The sequence below is a fragment of the Malania oleifera genome, chromosome 13, assembly GCF_029873635.1.
Source record: "Malania oleifera isolate guangnan ecotype guangnan chromosome 13, ASM2987363v1, whole genome shotgun sequence".
In the NCBI taxonomy this organism is placed as follows: Eukaryota; Viridiplantae; Streptophyta; class Magnoliopsida; order Santalales; family Ximeniaceae; genus Malania; species Malania oleifera.
In genome coordinates this window covers 12,741,988-12,760,392 of record NC_080429.1, presented here as the reverse complement: position 1 = coordinate 12,760,392, position 18,405 = coordinate 12,741,988, and the positions used below count along the sequence as shown (strand labels likewise).

General features: G+C 39.3%; 1 protein-coding gene across 2 annotated transcripts; it reads left to right on the top strand.

Moving 5' to 3' along the window:
• The first annotated feature begins 889 nt into the window (after positions 1–889).
• LOC131145480 (protein ROOT PRIMORDIUM DEFECTIVE 1) lies at positions 890–17,888 on the top strand. 2 transcript variants are annotated; one of them, XM_058094570.1, is made up of 2 exons: positions 890–3,023; positions 17,345–17,888. In XM_058094570.1, the coding sequence occupies exon 1, from the start codon at positions 1,092–1,094 to the stop codon at positions 2,475–2,477; it is 1,386 nt and encodes a 461-aa protein (XP_057950553.1). In that variant the 5' UTR covers positions 890–1,091; the 3' UTR covers positions 2,478–3,023; positions 17,345–17,888. The 2 variants fall into 2 exon arrangements, with proteins under 2 accessions (XP_057950553.1, XP_057950554.1); XM_058094571.1 differs by having other exon boundaries at positions 937–3,023; positions 17,331–17,888.
• Positions 17,889–18,405: the final 517 nt, after the last annotated feature.

Genomic DNA, 18,405 nt, shown 5'->3' with positions numbered 1-18,405 from the left:
TTAATGAATATATAAAGGTACATTGACCAAAGGCTAGTACCTTATTTACTAGTATGTAAGATATTATGATCAATGTCATGTATTTATAATGATTAATGAGGAATCTTCCAATCAAGATACATAAAAATAATAGAGATGTATTGGCCAAAATTATGAATCTCCTTAATTAATATAGTATTAAGGAATGCATCACATTTAATCAAAATACATTCACCTTGAAGGAAGAAAAATATCATTTGTATGCTTATGGCTCTTTGATAAATTGAGTCACTTATGAATCTTTACATAAAGGACTCTTGGTCCCTCTCACCACTAAATAATCTAGTTTGGTAGAATCTACAACACTAAACCAAACATAAGAGTAAGTGGAGAGAAGATAAAGTCCCCAGGCATAAGTTCAGGTGGTAAGGACTTGCGTCAGACGGCCTTAAACAAAGGTGAAGTTTGGGGTTCGAACCCTGCCGCCTGCAGCGTACATCCGCGATTTACCTCCTACGTGTTGTTCGATGGCATGACTGACATAGATATTTCACATAATAAAGACTTGATCAATAGAAATAGAAGAAAAGAAGAACTAATTGCATCCAAATTTAATTGTTTTGGTAAAAATATCATAAGATATATTTTGAATTTTTTTCTTTATTTTTACTTCATCATGATTTATAAAATAAGCTAAATATTTTTCTTATAAAAATTTCCTTACAAAATATTCAAACTCCTCAATAAATAATATTTTATTAGACTTTTGATTTGAAAAATCACATACTTACAAATTTTATTTCTCAAAATAAGATGTTCTAGAAATTTAAATTACTAAAAACGTAAATTGAATATTTTGTGAGCGGACGAGTTCTCGAAAAATGAAAATCCCAAATGCTCCACCAACGTCCAAAAATCCAGAATGAACCAAAAGCATGTCCAAAAAATTATCAACTCGTACCATTGAAACAAATGCACACCCTAAGTTTCCATATTTTTGGATCGCCTCACACATTTCAGGAATTTACAGCAATTCCCCGCCACCATAAAACGCTTCCCGACTTACATGATTGTCTGCAAAACCCTAAACCCTGCAAACCCAATAAGCAAAAATGCGTTTCTTCTTCACTTCATCAACCGGTTTCCTTAAATTCAAACGGACGACATTCAAGGCGAATCCCCTGATGCTCTTCACCCTCATTTTCACAAGACCCATGTCTCAGTCCACCTCCATACCCAAGAAACAACAAAGGGTCCGGGATCATGGCTATGACGACTACATGGAAATTGAGAAGAAGGTACGCAAAGTCCTAAAATTTCAGGACCTCATTCTGTCTCAACCCAATCAAACCCTCCCCATTTCTCGCTTCGACGTCCTCGCTCGCCGCCTCGGGTTCAAGCAGTACGAAGCCGGTGCATTCGTGCTCAAATTCCCGCATGTCTTCGAGATTTACGAGCATCCGGTTCAGCGGATTCTTTATTGCCGCCTCCATCGTAAAGCCCTCCTGCAAATCGAGCAAGAAAATCATGCTTTCAATGCCCAAATCCCCGACGCCATTACTCGTCTCCGCAAGCTTATAATGTTATCCAACAATGGACGATTACGGCTTGAGCATGTTAGAATTGCCCGCAAAGAGTTCGGGCTTCCCGACGACTTTGAATACTCGGTAGTTCTAAAAAATCCGCAGTTTTTTCGATTGTTTGATGCTAAAGAAACTAGGAATAAATACATTGAGATTGTGGAGAGAGACCCGGATTTGGCGGTATGTGCGATCGAGAAGGAGAGGGAGAGAGAGTATAGGGAGAAAGGGGTTGATGCGGAAAATATAAGGTTTTCGTTTATTGTGAATTTCCCACCTGGGTTTAAGATTGGAAAGTATTATAAAATTGCAGTGTGGAAGTGGCAGCGGCTTCCATATTGGTCACCATATGAAGATGTGTCGGGGTATGACTTGAGGTCACTTGAGGCCCAGAAGCGCATGGAGAAGAGGGCAGTTGCAATGATTCATGAGTTGCTGTCATTGACAGTGGAGAAGAAGGTTACCTTGGAAAGGATTGCACATTTTCGGTTGGCAATGAATTTGCCCAAAAAGCTCAAGGAGTTTCTTCTTCAGCATCAGGGAATATTTTATATTTCGACTAGAGGGAATCATGGAAAGCTTCACACTGTTTTTCTTAGGGAGGCTTATAAAAAAGGAAACTTAATTGAGCCGAATGATTTGTACTTGGCAAGGAGAAAGTTGGCGGAGTTGGTGTTGGTGAGCCCTAGGAAGGCCAAGGTGGACAGGGAGTTGGTTAATTATGCGGGGAGCAGACAAGATGATGAGATGGAGAGTGTCCGAAGAGATTTTGTTAATAGTTTTGACGGCCGGGGCAAAAATTATTTGAGACATGACAGTGAGGAGGATTTGGATTGTGATCTTAAGGCTGAGTATTCAGATGAAGATAGTGATATTGGAGAAGCTAGGGACACAGAGGATGCCCATGTAACAGAGTGATTGAGTTCATTGTGGATCTTGGCAGTTCTAGTCATAGGCTATCCATTTTTATTTGAACTGTCATGATTTGTTCAGCCACTAAAGCTTCCAAAAGATATTGTGAGAAAAAACCATGCACGAAGTGCATCATTTAACTGTCTAAGTGTCTAATGTTTTTGTGAAAGATGTTAGCTAATGGGACTGTAATGAGAGAAGGATTGGCACCGTTATAGAGTATGTCTGAATAGGTTTCCCAGTCTTGGGTAAAGAATTTGCTCAAATGGTATTTGGGTCCTCAAGGACGACTCTTGTACAGGAGGGAAATGTTTGTTACCTCAGATGGCTTTCATTTGGACTTGGCAAAAATGCATCAATTTTTGCTGAATTGAACTCTTAAGTGTGAGTAAAGCAATTTAGACTATCTAGTCACTGCCATGTCTTCTTACTCATATCAGTCTTGAAAATATCTGGAAGAGAAGTTTTTAACAGTTCAATGAGGTTGAAGTTTGATCATCCAGTTCCAATGTCATGGAAAAGTCTTGCTTCTGGAGATGTCCACATGTCCAGGTAAGTTAATTGAGGCTTACTGTTTTTTTCTCTTATTTAGTCCCTTCTAACATTTTGGATGCCTGCACATGAGATGCCTGGTTGATCATCCTTCCAATTTATTTGTCATGCTCACTTGACAAGATGTGGATGGGTGGATAAGAAATCTTTGGTTTGTATGCAGGCATCCCACCTGCAGGTAGCAGTTAATTTGGATTCTAAATGCTTTAATATTGTGCTACGCCTGTATGGACTTTAGAATGTGAATAGAATTATTATTCATTTAAAATATTATCTTCTTTCAAACTTGAGGCATTAGGTCTAATATGAAGAAACTAGGAGCATTCATTCAACTTCTTAAATGGGGATGCCTTTTTCAATTTAGGGTCCCTAGGATTGGCACCATAATGCATCTTAAGTGATATCTTTGGAAAATAGGCAAAAGAAACTTACCTCTCAAGAGGTTTAGCAAAAGGACGCCGACTTTCCCTACCCCCTATGTTTGGCACCATATGACCTCCTTGAGGTTTAGTAAAAAACTCGGCATTCCCTACCAAAAAATCCAAGACTTCTTGCAACATTTGATTCATGAGACACTTATACATCTTTTGTCAATTTACTAGTAACTAACCTAATAAAATTTTGAAAATTGACTATTTTGCCCTTTTTTCCCTTGAAACACATGAAATGACATAACAATAACTTGAAATTTAAGTCCAATGATGGAGTTTGCACATTTTTTTGTTGGAGGGATTACATTTTTTTTTCAATATTTGAAAGAAATTAGTGATTGAGATTGCACATTTTTTTTTGGGGGGCACAATTTTTTTAAGATATTTGAACAATATTTATGCCATTTCATGTGTGTCTTGTCTAGGGAAAAAGAGCAAAATAGTCAAATTTTTGAAATTTTACTTGGCTACTTGATTGCAAATTAATGGAGAAAGATGTGTTCCCATTAGGGGGGAATTTGCGTCCTTTTGCCAAACCTCATGAGCTGCATCTTTTTCTCCAAAACTTAGATGTCAACATGTTTTTGACAAAGCAATGTCTTTTGCCCCTATTTGATCTTCTTTGCATCATGGGTATTGTGATGACCGAGATCCTTCTTTTACCTTTAACTAAATTGAAGATTTTGTGCAGTTGTATGTTGGATCAACTCTTTTGATATCCTCCATTATTTTCATTCCTATCGTGGATCCCACTTGCCCATGTTCTCTTCTTTTTTTGGTTTTGTTTTGTATTTTTATTTTTGTTGAATTGTGGCTCATATTTAGAAGGGTTATTGATGGAGGAACACCTGTACCCCCTAGGCTGCCCATTCGGCTCACATAGTTTAGGTGTAGGTTTAGGAAGGTTTAGGAAAGACTTCTTTGTATTTTTAGGTATTTTAGTATTTGTAATTGTGTTTAGTTGGGTCCTATTTGTAAATATGTGTTAGGTGTATTAGTGGTAGAAGTGCTGGACATGCAAGTTATTGTGCAGTTATTGTTTTGAATCAGATTGCAGTTTCCCTTTCTGTCTCTCCCCCTCTCTCTTTCTCCAGCAGGTTCTGCTATTCTTCTTCCTCCTCCTCCTCCTTCTTCGTTCTCTTATCTCTCTTCTAATTCTGTCTCTCACCCCTGTTCTGTTCTGTATTACTACTGCTGCTGCTGCTGCTTCTCTTCTTCTTCTTATCTACTTCTTCTTCTCTCTCTTCTTCTTCTCATTCTCCCAATTCTATATATATATATATATATATTCTAATATCTATCGTATATAAAATTGGTATCGGAGCACACCGTGATCACCACACAGCCATTCGAAGTCTGAATTCCCAGAAATTCAAACACTGTACACTGCCGAAACTTCCCAGAAAATACCAGTCTTGTCCCTAAAACTTGAACACTCTTTTCCACCAACCAAACCAGGGCACCTCCCTTACCACAACAATCAGACACCCCTGAAATCCCTCCCCCTACAATTTCATTCCCAACTGACTAGTGGGCTCCATGCGCCACCTGAAAGTACCCTAGCTGGCGGCCCTTCTATATCCCCTATTTCCTGCTTTGTTTTTGCTGCACCTCCACCATCACTGGAATCCTTACCCCCTGATCCACCACGATCTGGAACCCCATCGCCGGAGGTCCATTGCCGGCGGCTCATGCACTGGCCACACGAGTGGGGAAGTCGCTGGAGTTCCCCTGTTTTGCCCAGATTCAAGAGAAACTGCTTCCTGCTTCGAGAATTTGACTTGTTTCCTAAGACTATGAAGCTGTCAGAGGAGAAATTGAGTTATCAAGCTTGGTTTGCATTCCTAAGATCACATAAAGCCTAATATTAGGCTGCCTGAGCAAATTTCAGACTTTTGAAGCTTCGTCAGCATTCAGCTTGAGTTCCAACTACTGTTTTACGGCTGTTTTCCTGAGAATCGGGGAGTAAGGACTTGAGAAATGACTGGTCTAACATTGGAATTCGATGGCAAACTCATGTTGTGCTCCAATTAGGGGTGTGCAAACGGTTGGTTTGGCCAAATTTGGTTAATTAACCGAAATTTTCGGTTAACAATAATCTCTAACCGAACCAACCGAATTAGGTGTTATAACCGAACCGTACCCGACCGAACCAACTTTTCGGATAATTCGGTTAACCGAATTTGACCGAAATAATTTAAAATTAATTATAAAAACAAAATATGATTGCAAATTTTAAAATTAATTATAAAATTAATGTTTACCCTTTTAATTGTAAGAGCTGAATTAGGAGAATGACATTGATTTAATAAATAAATTAAGAAAATCAAACAATTATATAATATATAATATATCAGTTATATTTAATATTACTAATTTATATTTAATTTTTAATTTAATAATTCGGGTAATTCGGTTAACCGAATTAAAATTCCCCATACCCAAACTGAAAATTGAATACCCGAAATTATTCAAATTTGTAACCGAACCATACCGAACCTCAATATTAACCTAACCAAACCAAACCGACTGAACTCAGTCGGTTAATTCTGTTAAACCCGAATTATGCTCACCTCTAGCTCCAATTCCATGGCAGGGTGAACATACTCTTGCATTTTCTTGACTATTGTTTGTATGACTAGGGAAAATTCGTTGTTGCTTATTTTCAAGTTTCTTATTACTCAAAAAAATAAAAAAATCTGCCCTTTGTTCTGTACATTCCCCTAGCTAACTCATACTTGTTCAAATCCATGCATAGTCGATCCCATGTTGCCATGTTATGTGTGACCATATCCATTCATATACATTATGTTCTATAGCTTTATGTTTGTGCATTGTAGTAATTTTAGGATTCATATCATTCATAGTCAAGTTTAGTCGTCCTCAGCATAATTGTAGCATATTACATTAACCATGGTCACCAACAAAATCATTGACCCCAACGAACTTGCACCCACTGTCACCCATTCCTTGTCTACTTGATTAGACACTCTTCAGGAGTGTGTGGACCAAAAGTTTGAGCACCTTACTCAATAGTGTGACCAAGTCTTGAGGATGTTAGGTAAACACCCTATTGTGGAAGACATAGAGCCATCTATTAGGCACCCTAACGACTCCCCATATTTAGTCGGGTTAGCCCAGGGTATCCATCCTAATCTTGGGGTTACTCTAGTTACCCAACAATATGAGTTCGGCTCCAAAACAGACCGGTAGGCCATTTCAGCCTCCCTAGCCTCAAGCTGGTCTAGAGTCTAGGTTTGAGGAAGGAAACCTTGAGGAGTTTAATGATGCAAGGTACCAACCTAACCCCAAGCATGCTCTGCATTCCCCTAGCCAGGGTTGGGAAGACTATGGAGATGTGACAAAAAAGGTCAAGGTGGATGTGCGTGCTTATGATGGGAAACTCGACCCAAGCTCCTTTTTAGACTAGGTATCGGAGACGGAAGACTTCTTTTATTTGTACCTTATATGGGGTGAGGATAAAATTTGGTTTGCCAAGATGAAACTGGTAGGGCCGACAAAGAAGTATTGGAAAATTGTACAAAACCCTAGAACGGTTAGGTGAACCTCCTATTACTCGGTGGGAAGTGATGTGATAAAGATTGAAAGAAAAAAACAGCCCTCCTTCCTTTAGGAGGCAGCTGTTCAGTGAGTTCTTGAACCATAAACAAACCACTACTGTAGCTAGCTACATTGGTCGATTTGAGGAACTGATGCTTAGGAGTGATGTTGTTGAGGTTACACATCACATTGTAGCAAGGTTTATGAATGGTCTTAAGGAGTATGTCAGGCGAGAGGTTGAGTTGTTCTCTTCAGAGTCGTTAGAGGCAGCCTATCAAAAAGCACTTGCCATCGAAAGGTACCTCAAGAGCTCTCGTAGATCTTCATCCCAAGTAAGTGAGTCACGTCAATTGAAATCCTTTCCTCACCCTAGGCCTACCATCCCTCTCAATCAAGCCCTAGGGAGAGTGGTCGGAAGCAAATAGAGTCACATCATGTTGTTTGCTTTAGTTGACCCAATATTCCTCAAGCTAGTAGTTCATCTATGCAGTGTCATCGTTGTCATGCTAGAGGTCGTATTGCTGCCCATTGTCCCCTACGAGCTTTAGCTTTAGAGCATGAGGTTGATGATTTGCCCGATTGTGAGGATTAGGTTGTAGATGTTGTTCAGTACTCGGGAGATGAGGGGGAGCTTGTAGATGATTTTGAGGAGGATGCCCACCATGTTAGTGTGGTTAGGTGTGTCTTATCCACTACCATGGATAGTGAGAAGTGGAACAGACCACTTTTTTCTACACTTTAATTTGTTGTGGGGAGAGGACATGTAAGCTTGTTATTGATGGGGGTAGTAGCATGAATGTGATCTCGAAGGCTGCTCTAGGAAGATTAAACCTTAAAGGAGAGCCATACCCTCTGCCTTTTAAGGTGAATTAGGTAAACAGGACAAATCTACCCCATTACTAAGAGGTGTCTTGTACCCATCCAGATGGGAGATTGTAAGGATAGGGTCAATTTTGATGTATTCCCGATTGATGTGGCCCATGTCCTGTTAGGGCGACCATGGTTATTTGATCATGATGTCTCTAATCATTGTAGGAAAAACACTTATGTGTTTAGGCACAAAGATAAGAACATCATTTTGAACCCTACTGAGCCCACCCCCAAAGATCCTAAGTTAGGGAACAAGATAGTCTATCAAGCTCCAGTTCGAAGAAATGTTCACTTGCTTGATCATAGGACTTTTGAGCGAGAACTTAGAAAACATGCACATTTTAGCTGTCATCGCTCGAGAGGTTCCTTCTAAGGAACAAGAGTCTTTATGTGAGTGCCCACCTGAGGTGAGAGAGTTGCTAGCTGAGTTCCCTGATGTTGTGTATAGTGACTTACCTAGTGAGCTACCACCTATGCGAGATATTCACCATGCCATTCCTCATTCTAGGTTCACAGCTACCTAACTTGCCACAATTTAGGATGAACCCTAAAGAGCGTGCTAAATTGAATAGGTAAGTTGGAGAATCCTTGACAAGGGCTTTGTGAGACATAGTTTAGTCCATGTGCTGTACCAACTCTCCTAACTCCAAAAAAATGGATCTTGGAGGATGCGTGAATAGTAGAACCATCAACAAAATCACCATCAAGTATAGGTTCCCTATCCCCAAACTTGAGGATATGCTTGACATGCTAGCTGGCTCTAGTTGGTGCTCCAAGATTGATACTTGGGAGATATGTAAAACGGCCTTTAAGACCTAGGATGGTTTATTCGAGTGGTTGGTCATGTCGTTTGTACTTTCTAATGCACCTAGCACTTTCATGAGGGTTATGACACATATTTTACAGCCATTCATAGGGAAGTTCCTAGTGGTCTACTTTGATGATATATTGGTCTATAGTAAATCTAGGGAGGAGTATTTGATACATCTTCATGAGGTATTTGCCACCTTGAGGGAAGCGAAGTTGTTTGCTAACCCCAAGAAGTGAAGCTTCCTACAATCCAGTGTGCTCTTTCTTGGTTTTGTGATTTCTGCATAGGGAATAGCCACTGATTTAGAAAAGGTTACTGCCATTAGAGAGTGGCCTGAGCCTCGGACTATTGCTAAGGTATGTAGTTTTCATGGTCTTGTTACTTTCTATAGGCGATTTAGAGGGCATTTTGGCACCATCATGGCTCCTATCACTGAGTGTTTGAAGAAAGGAGAGTTGGACCCCATCAGCTGCTAGAGCTTTTAGAGAGGTAAAAGAAAATAAGACTGAAGCACCTGTGCTTAGGCATCCGGACTTTAGTAGAGTTTTTGAGTTGGCTTGTGATGCCTCTGGGATAGGTATAGGTGGGGTCTTGAGTCAAGAGTGACATCCTATAGCATTTTTCAGTGAAAAACTCTCAGATGCCAACTAGAGATATAGTACATATGATAAAGAGTTTTATGCTGTAGTGAGATCTCTCCAACATTGAAGATACTATGTGTTACCCAAGAGTTAGTATTCTTCTCTGACCACCTTGCTTTGTGTTATCTGAGTTCTCAGAAGAAGTTGAGTGTGAAGCATGCTAGTTGGGTGGAGTTCCTTAATGAATGCACTTTTGAAGCTTCGTTCTGGTGTTGAGAATAAAGTGGTTGATGGCCTTAGTAAGGTAGCAGTAATTCTCCATCTCTTGAAAGCTGAGGTCATTGGGTTTGATCATCTAAAGGACGAGTACTCCACTTGCCCTGATTTTGGGATTATTTTCACAAGGTGAGTGAGGGCCCTTATAGGGATTTTGTAGATTTCATCATCCGGGAAGGATACGTATTTAAAGATACTGGGTCATGCATTCCCCGTACTTCCTTTAGAGATCTTTTAGTTTGGGAATTGCATGCTGGGGGGTTAGCTGGTCACATAGGGAGGGATAGAACCATTGCCTTAGTTGAGGATAGGTTTTATTTGCCTTCCTTAAAGAGGGATGTTGCTAGGATAGTGTCTTAGTGCCGCACCTGTCAGTTAGCCAAAGCTAAGAGACACAAGTCACACAACATTGGCCTTTATGCCCCTTTGCCATTGCCACACATGCCTTGGAGAGACCTAAGCATGGATTTTGTTATTGGACTCCCCAAAACGGCCCGATGGCATTATTCCATATTTGTTGTTGTTGATATATTCTCCAATGGCACATTTCATTCCATGTAATAAGACTTCCAATGCCTCTCATGTAGCTAAATTGTTCTTTAGAGAGGTCATCAAATTGCATGGGTTGCCGACCTCCATAGTGTCTAATAGGAATATCAAGTTCTCCGGCTACTCACTTTGGGAAATATGTGGAACTCACTTCTTGTTTTCTTTTGCATGCCACCCTCAAATTGATGGGCAGACTGAGGTTGTGAATCGTGGTGACCTACTTAAGTGTGTTGTGCGAGAAAAATAGGGCAATTGGGACTTGGTGTTGCCTACTGTTGAGTTTGCTTATAATAATTCTGTGAATAAGTCCACAGGTAAGAGTCCTTTTGAGTGTGTATTTGGTTACAAACCTCGTGCACCCATTGATCTTGTTCCTTTGCCACCGGATGCCCGTATTTCTGAGCCTGCCGAGTCCTTTGTCCATCACATTCATGAGCTGCATGCTGAGGTTAGGCGAAAACTTGCTATATGAGTAATGTGGATTATAAGCTTGCTGCAGATATACATTGTAGAGCTAGAGACTTTAATGCAGGTGAGAGTGTCATGGTTAATACAAAACCTGAGCACTACCCTAGAAATTCATATAAAAAGCTCCATGTTCATGTCATTGGCCCTTTCCTCATCCTTAAGGAACTTGGACCTAATGTATATTTACTTGATTTACCTACTCATATGACCCTTAGCCCTGTTTTTAATGTAGAGGATTTGACACCTTACCGAGGCACTTTTGAGCCTCCTGGTTTGCCATTTGATGCCTGTGCAGGTTCAGCCGCTCCTCAGCCTCCCTCTATTTCTCGACCACAGGAAACAGTGGAGTGTATTTTGGATGATGAGTTTGTGATATCTCCTCATGGTGGTTTTCTCTACTTGGTTCAGTGGAGAGGTCGGCCTGAGTCAGACGCTACATGGCTTGCCGAGGATGATGTTCGTGACAGCACTCCTGACTTTCTGGAGTCATATTTGCAGTCCCACTCTGTGGAGCAGAGTTCCTTCCAGCCAGGGGAGAATGATGGAGGACCACCTGTGGTCCTGTAGTCCCTAGGCCGCCCATTCAGCGCACGTATTTTAGGCATAGGTTTAGGAAATACTTCTTTGTATTTTTAGGGATTTTAGTATTTGTAATTATGTGTTTAGTTGGGTCGTATTTGTAATTATGTGTTTGTTTTATTAGTGGTATAAGTGCTAGACACGCAAGTTATTGTGCAGTCATTGTTTTGAATCAGATTGCAGTTTCCCTCTCTGTCTCTCTCTCTCTCTCCCCCCCGCAGATTCTGCTATTCTTTTTCTTCTTCCTCCTCCTCCTCCTCTCTGCTCCTTCTTCCTTCTGCATCTCTCTTCTGATTCTGTCTCTCACCCCTGTTCTGTTCTGTAACTTCTGTTCTGTTCTGTATTACTGCTGCTGCTGCTTCTCTTTTTCTTCTTCTTCTTCTTCTTCTTCCTATCTATTTCTTCTTCTCCCCCTTCTTCTTCTTCTCATTCTCACAATTCTATATATATATATATTCTAACATCTATCCTATGTCAGTTATCCACTTGAAGCCTGTTAAAAGTGGCGAGGTTCTGGGCCTCCTTGCCCTTTATTATTGGGTGTGGGTCCTTATACGAAGGTCATGTTGAATTTGCCTTCATCATTGTTCTGTTTTGTACATGCTTTTCTGTTGACAGTGGAGCATTCCTGAAAATGTTGCAGAGAATAGATTAGGGCAATATAGTGTCCAAGTACTTGAAATTTATATTCCTTATGAAATTTTAATCCATTTGTCATAATTTTGTTTTGTTTGTTTTGAAAAGAACAGAGCTTATTGAGTAACTGAATTTACACTGGAATAGCTACTAGATCCATGTTGTCCCTGTGCACATGCATAAAACAGGTATGGAATAATTGCATTAGAGAAGTGGAACCCTTGCCAACCATGACCATATTAGTTAAAAAAAAATATGCAACTCTTAGCCTCTGTGCAGACATGAGATATTTGCACTCACTGGAAACTAGCTGACAATTGCTTAATATCCTGGAATATTGACTAAAGCTGCCAAAGAGGTTGGCATTTATTGAGAAGAAAATATACAAGTAATACAACTAACTCATAATCTCCATTTTGGATTTTTTTGGGATACTCTTGTATTTGGCTGATAAAAGAGCTATCCTAAAAAATTCTGTGATTGGAATTGTAGTCTTACCCACTTTCTCTGTACCTCCACAAATAGGTATGCATAGTCTTAGATAACAAAGCCAATAGAACCAAATCCAAATAATCTAACAGAACCACCAAATTAATTTTAGTAAATAAGAATTAGTAGTTTCCCAAGTGATGCACTTCCAGTCTTTATTGCAATCATTCCTCACATTAATATTATTAAAACAAAGCCCATCTTAACTATTCTTAAAATGTGATGGACCTCGGGTGGTTATGTGTGAGCAAGATATGGATTTTGGAGCCAATTACTCAGTTTTAAGTTACTTTTTGTAATTTTTATTTCTATTTTCGCTATATTTTCTAGTACTCTGTTTCTTAAATCATAATTTAAAAGATTTTACATTTCTAGCTATTAGGAGAGTAGTATTTTACTTTATTAGGTTTCCTTATTTTATTTGCTTGATTGTCAAGCATGTATATTGGGTGAGTTTAATCAGAGTTAAATGTTATGAATTGAGTTGGAGGTAGGGCTTATCCCTTGTGCATGTAAGGACGTCGGTCTTGTATCATTTTTTATTAGAACCTTGAACAGCCTCCATCGCTCCACCATCCCCATCCCGGCCATCAAGCGTGTCTGCCACCACCACCACCCCCTGTCCCATCATTCCCAATGAGCGTCTGGGCAGTGACACTATCAAACATTGTTGCACTACCAACACTGCCAGTTCTACATAGTCTTCTCATCTGAAACCCTTGTGCCCCAGTCTCAGTTGACACATCCCATAGCCATCAATTGTCCTACTTCATCTCCGTTGAAGTTTCTCTCTCTGGTTTGCTGTGTCATGCCTTACCCTCACCAAAGAATAGAGGATCCGCCCCAGCATTGACTCAAAAGTCAAATCATCATCCTTGGCATTGAACTACTGACAATTTTGTTTTTGCCTCCTCCTTTCCAAAAAGTCATTGCCATCTCATGCTGTTGTTGTCAAAGACATGAAGGAGAAGAAGGAGATCACAGGCCACTTTGTGCGAGATCGGATTGAAGAAGGGTTTATTTTACTTAACTCTTGCACTAAATCGGTTTAGATCTGAACTGTGCCAGTCCTGTACTGAACTGACTGGTTTAATTGAACCAGACCAAATTTGAACTTGTTTGACTGGACCAAATTGACTGGACAGAAGCTTAAAAAATGGCGTTTTGGAAAGTTTGCATGCAACAGTTGAGGGAAATAGTGGATGGCACAGCTATAATTGACTCTGAAATATTTGAAAAATTGAGCATTGATTGGAAGCGATCACTGGAAAGTGGAAATCTTGTTGTAAAATCTCATGGAGCGATTAGCTGATTACCAATAGAAAGCAAACTAGCTGGGTGGTCATCCGATTAAGCAATCAATTATATATTGCTATAGCAGTATAGCTCATGAAAGGATAGAAAGAAAAGAGCTTATTGTTGGAGAAAAAGAGGAGAATCCGTAGTGATGTTTAGTGGGCCAGTGATGAAAGCTTTGACCATTTGAATTAGCCACAGAGCCTGAGAAAATAAGAGATGTGCCAAAATTGATGTCTAATCCCAAAGAATTCTTGAAAAACCCCGAGAAGGTGGAAATGGAAAATGTAAGCCATCCATGATGGATAAATCTGTTGAGTTCAAGGCTGAAAGCATGAGTAAGATTGCAGTGGAAATTTGGCTATTGAGATGAATGAGTGGCAAGAAAGGATGGACTTCTAAATAAATACATGTGTGATGTTGGAGGTACCTCCAATTCAGGACATGCCTACATAAAGTTGATGAAGATGGTCTGACCATGTATAAGGAGTGCTAGTTGTGCTGGTGATTACTAAGTGATGAGGGTAGCCACATGATTCTTGCTGGAGTTGCTGCTAGAATGATGGTTGGAAGGAAAAAATGAGAGATTTTAGGTTGTGAGAGAAGACTTTTTGGTGCATCTTCTAGCAAATAATATATGGCTTTGGATAGGGCAAATGTGATAAAACAGGATTTGCATAGCAAACCTATAATCAGGAGCAAATAGGTGAGGGTTGTTTAGCCACATGTAATGAGGAATGCTAATTTTTCTTGTGAGTACTCAACTCCTCAGAAGTGTGGAGTGACATGATCCTAGTTGAAAGTGCTGCAAGAATCAGGGGTATAACAAAAGAGTTGTCATTTGATGGTTTTGCTATGACTCTTGTCTGAATCTTGTTGCTGCATCAAGCTCTTTGGATACCGGCCTGAAAAGAAATGAGAAGGCATGAGCCCCTATACATTGTTTTAATTTCACCATCCACTGTAAGAGGTGGGTAAACGTGGCCTATGGTGTCAATTTAAACACCCCAAGCCTTTTCATTCTTTCAACCCATCTGTGTTCTCTTCATGTATTGTGTCTGAAATAAGCTTCCTTCTGTCATCAAACAGATGGGGCCTCTTGGTTAGTCCTATGTTGTACTTCCTTAGGCTGATAGTCTCCTTAGTCATCAGGCAGAAAGGTTATGTAACACGCATAAGACTTTTTCCAGAATGGCCTACATATCAGTCTAAAATGGCAATTGTATGTTGTTATGGAAGTTTTTTTTTTTTTCATCCCAGAATTTATGAAACTAGTGTAGTGATTTATTTATTTATTTTTTATTAACAAAAATGGGGGCAAGGGCGACCAATCTAGCAGCCCCCAGGCGTTACCAAGCCCCCTTTTCCTGGGGCGCTGCTGAATATCCAGATTGAGCCATTGCTACTCAAAACGATGACCGGGATCGTCAGTGCAGCCCCTCCGAAGCTCTAGTGGTCCAGAACCCTTCCGCATGTTTCAAGGTCAGGCACTACTCCCACAAGGGGTTTCGACTTATTTTTTACTCGAACCCCTGACCTTTGAGACAAGGAAGATTAGCCCGTACCAACTAGGCTACTGCTGAAGTGGTAGTGTAGTGATTTACTGATTGTAAGGTTAGATAGGATGAAATATTCCATCATAAGCCATGGTATATAATTAAGAGAAACAAGAATCAAGTTCTAATTTGTTTGTCTTCTCGATTGATCTTTGTTCATAAAAATTGTTCAAAAATGTAAATTGGTTCCTTACCCAAATGATCGATTTCCAGTTTCTCATACAATCTCTGCTATATACTGGCTTGCACTCAAGTTTTTGAATCGTGCACATTGGTAATTGAAATAAATAATATGCTATATCATTTTTCAATTGGTGCATGTTCAAGCTTGATGCTGTTCTTTGCTGGTTTAGAAGACAAACCATTTTGTGTAGTTGTGTGTTTTACCATACGTTTGCTTACCCTGGCTCCATGTTGTATGAGGGTTGTGCAAGCTGGTTCCCATGGTTAGTGGTTCTTCAAGGAATTCAAAGATAACACCAAGACCAAGTAGTCACTTCAGTCACTTGCCTAACAGATACCTCCTTCAACCTTTATATAACTTCTCACCTAAAAAATGAATTATTAGTGGCATTGGTTTAACTGTGTGGTTGACAGTATATTGTCTTTGTAAATCCACAAGCTCGGATGCTTACTGCACGTTTATTTAACTTGCTCCCTTATAAATCGCAAGGTTGGGATGCCAATCTCTTTTTTCTATAGTTTTGCTGACTGGATATTGTCTTGTTATACCTGCCATCATGGATTCCATTTTCCATCTGAAAAGTCAGGGAGCTTATGTAGGTGCTCCATATTTTATCAGATTAGGAAATAAATTATCTAGTGCGTCGATTCAAGCCGTTGTTATGTTCACTGGTGTTCCTTTGTAACTTCATTGGCCTTGTCGCCCACAGCCTTGCCATTTACCTTTGGACTCTGGGTATGTGACAAAACTGGGTTAAAATTAACTTTTAGTGACTTTTATTGTTTTTACCATCGAGTTGCCATTTAGCTTGGGAGACGGGCAACCTTCACAATCAAGTGCATGGATGGATTCTCCTCTGGCATCTTTGTTAGGTTGCCTGAACTGATTGCAGATAGGAATGTTAGAAGGGGAGGGTAGTGTCCTAGAAAAACTTAGATTGAGGTAATAAATGAGGATTTTATAGCCCTCTTGCACTTGGAGATGATGCTTTCCCTTGAGTTGAATGGTTTGTTATTGTTGTTGTGTTGCTGCTGTTGTGTTTTATTTATTTATTTTTGTTAGCTTAGATGGAAAAGGAGATAGGGAGGTGGCAGTCAGGGGAACACACGTAGTATAAGACTTTTGGCTTTTTTCAAAAGCAATAAGAATGAGAGCATGGATTTTGTGCCTTAGATTTGTGTGTATTTAGGCAAATTTCAATATAATCTTGTACTATGTTTAAATCCATATAAATCCAATTTCAAGATCCAAGTTCCAAGCTTCCAAACACATGGTAACAGAATTTGTCAAAAATATGACAATAATTTTCATTAAATAAGATTTCCTTATATAGACTTGGATCTTGCTCATTATTCTTTACTCTCATTTCCTTAACACCTTAACCTTAATTCTAGCACAAATGCATTTTGCTTTTCCTATATAAAACTCATTATTCTTAAGACTCAATTTGGCTTAAAACAAGACTCCATGTGGTCCAAAATAATATACCACAGTTAAAAAGTAAATATTTATTTTTTGAAGTACCTAACTGAGTAACTTGAAGAGGCTTCTAAACTAACATTTGGATTTTCAGTCTTCAAACTTTCATGTTATATGTCTTAGCTGAATCAGCTTCTTGCTGGGTTACTTCGTGTCATGCATAATTGTGTTAACTTCTCAATCTATTATTCACCCCTTAATCCTTCAATTAGTTGCTGAGAAATCTCTGGAAAATATAGGGAGAAATATATATTTTTTGATTTGATTTTCAATATGTCATTTATCTAATTGAAATAACAATCCCTGGAACAGTTTGAGTGAGGGTTGTGTAGATGAAAATTATTCCCCCCCCCCCCCCCCTACAGGATATTTCCTTCACAATTATTTAGAAACTTTAATTGTGTTGTTGCCATTTAAATTTTGTGAGTTTGTAGGCCTCCTGATAAAATGTATTCCTCTACAACAAAATATGCATCCTTTTATTTCTTTTTCATGCACAGTGACTTCAATGTTTTCATCTTCTTGTCATCTTACCATGTAGCATACGTTGTTCAGATGAACGGACAAAGGTATGAGGCTAACTGCTTCTAGCAGAACACCATTCACATCCACCATGGTTGAAGCTCTTCATTCGTGAGTGAAGCCATTGGAGTAGGTGTCACTTCTAGACTGAGGATTTCATCTGCAGCCTTGAAGCAACTTGGCTACATCTCTGCAACTCATAGTAAGACTTGCTTTCTGGCTAACTATGGTACTGCTGTAAACGGCTCTCTGTGGGCTGCTACTTGAAGCCATTAGACAATGCAACTTCATTTGACCGGGTTATCTCTGTCCTGAAAGATGGATAAATAAACAGAAGTCAATTCACATTTAGCAGATGGTCTGAATTGGTCAGTTTCAATTTAGAATGAAATATTATGATCTTTGATGAGTACCCAGCATTGCTCTTGTTAAGAAGCCAATTTTGAAATATTTTGTTAGATGCAACTATTCATTTAATATGATTTTTTAATAGGAAAAATTACTGAGTTCGTATGTGTTTTTGTGTATTACCCTTGACTTGTGCATGATGTTGAATAAATTATGCTCATTTACAACCTTTTGATGATTCCGAAGCTTTTTGTGTGATGATTTTTCTATTTAACTGTTCAAAGTTAATAAGACCAATGTGATTTAAAACAGGATTGAAATCGAAGTTTGACTGGTTTTGGAGCAGCATGAGTCGACGACAAACATGTCAAGCTAGATAATACATGTGTATACTCTTGCAGATCATTGGTAAACACATGAACTAGTCTAATATCCTGCAATGTGTCACAAACCCCCAATTTAAACTCAATTAACGGGTCGCACGGCACTCGTTGAAGCTATCCCTCGACAGAGTCGGCCAATAACTACATATTCAACCCGGCTGTCATGAACACTTGAGAGGTTTTCCGAGGCCATTCATAGTCATGAAATATTAGTTCCAACAATAATAAATTCATGAAGACAAGCGGCCTTCATACTCAATGACATGTGGAACTTCTTGTTATATTCAATCATCAAGACACAAATCATCATCCAAGTAATTCAACATCTAGTATAAAAATCCCCGACGAGGACAAGTGAAGACA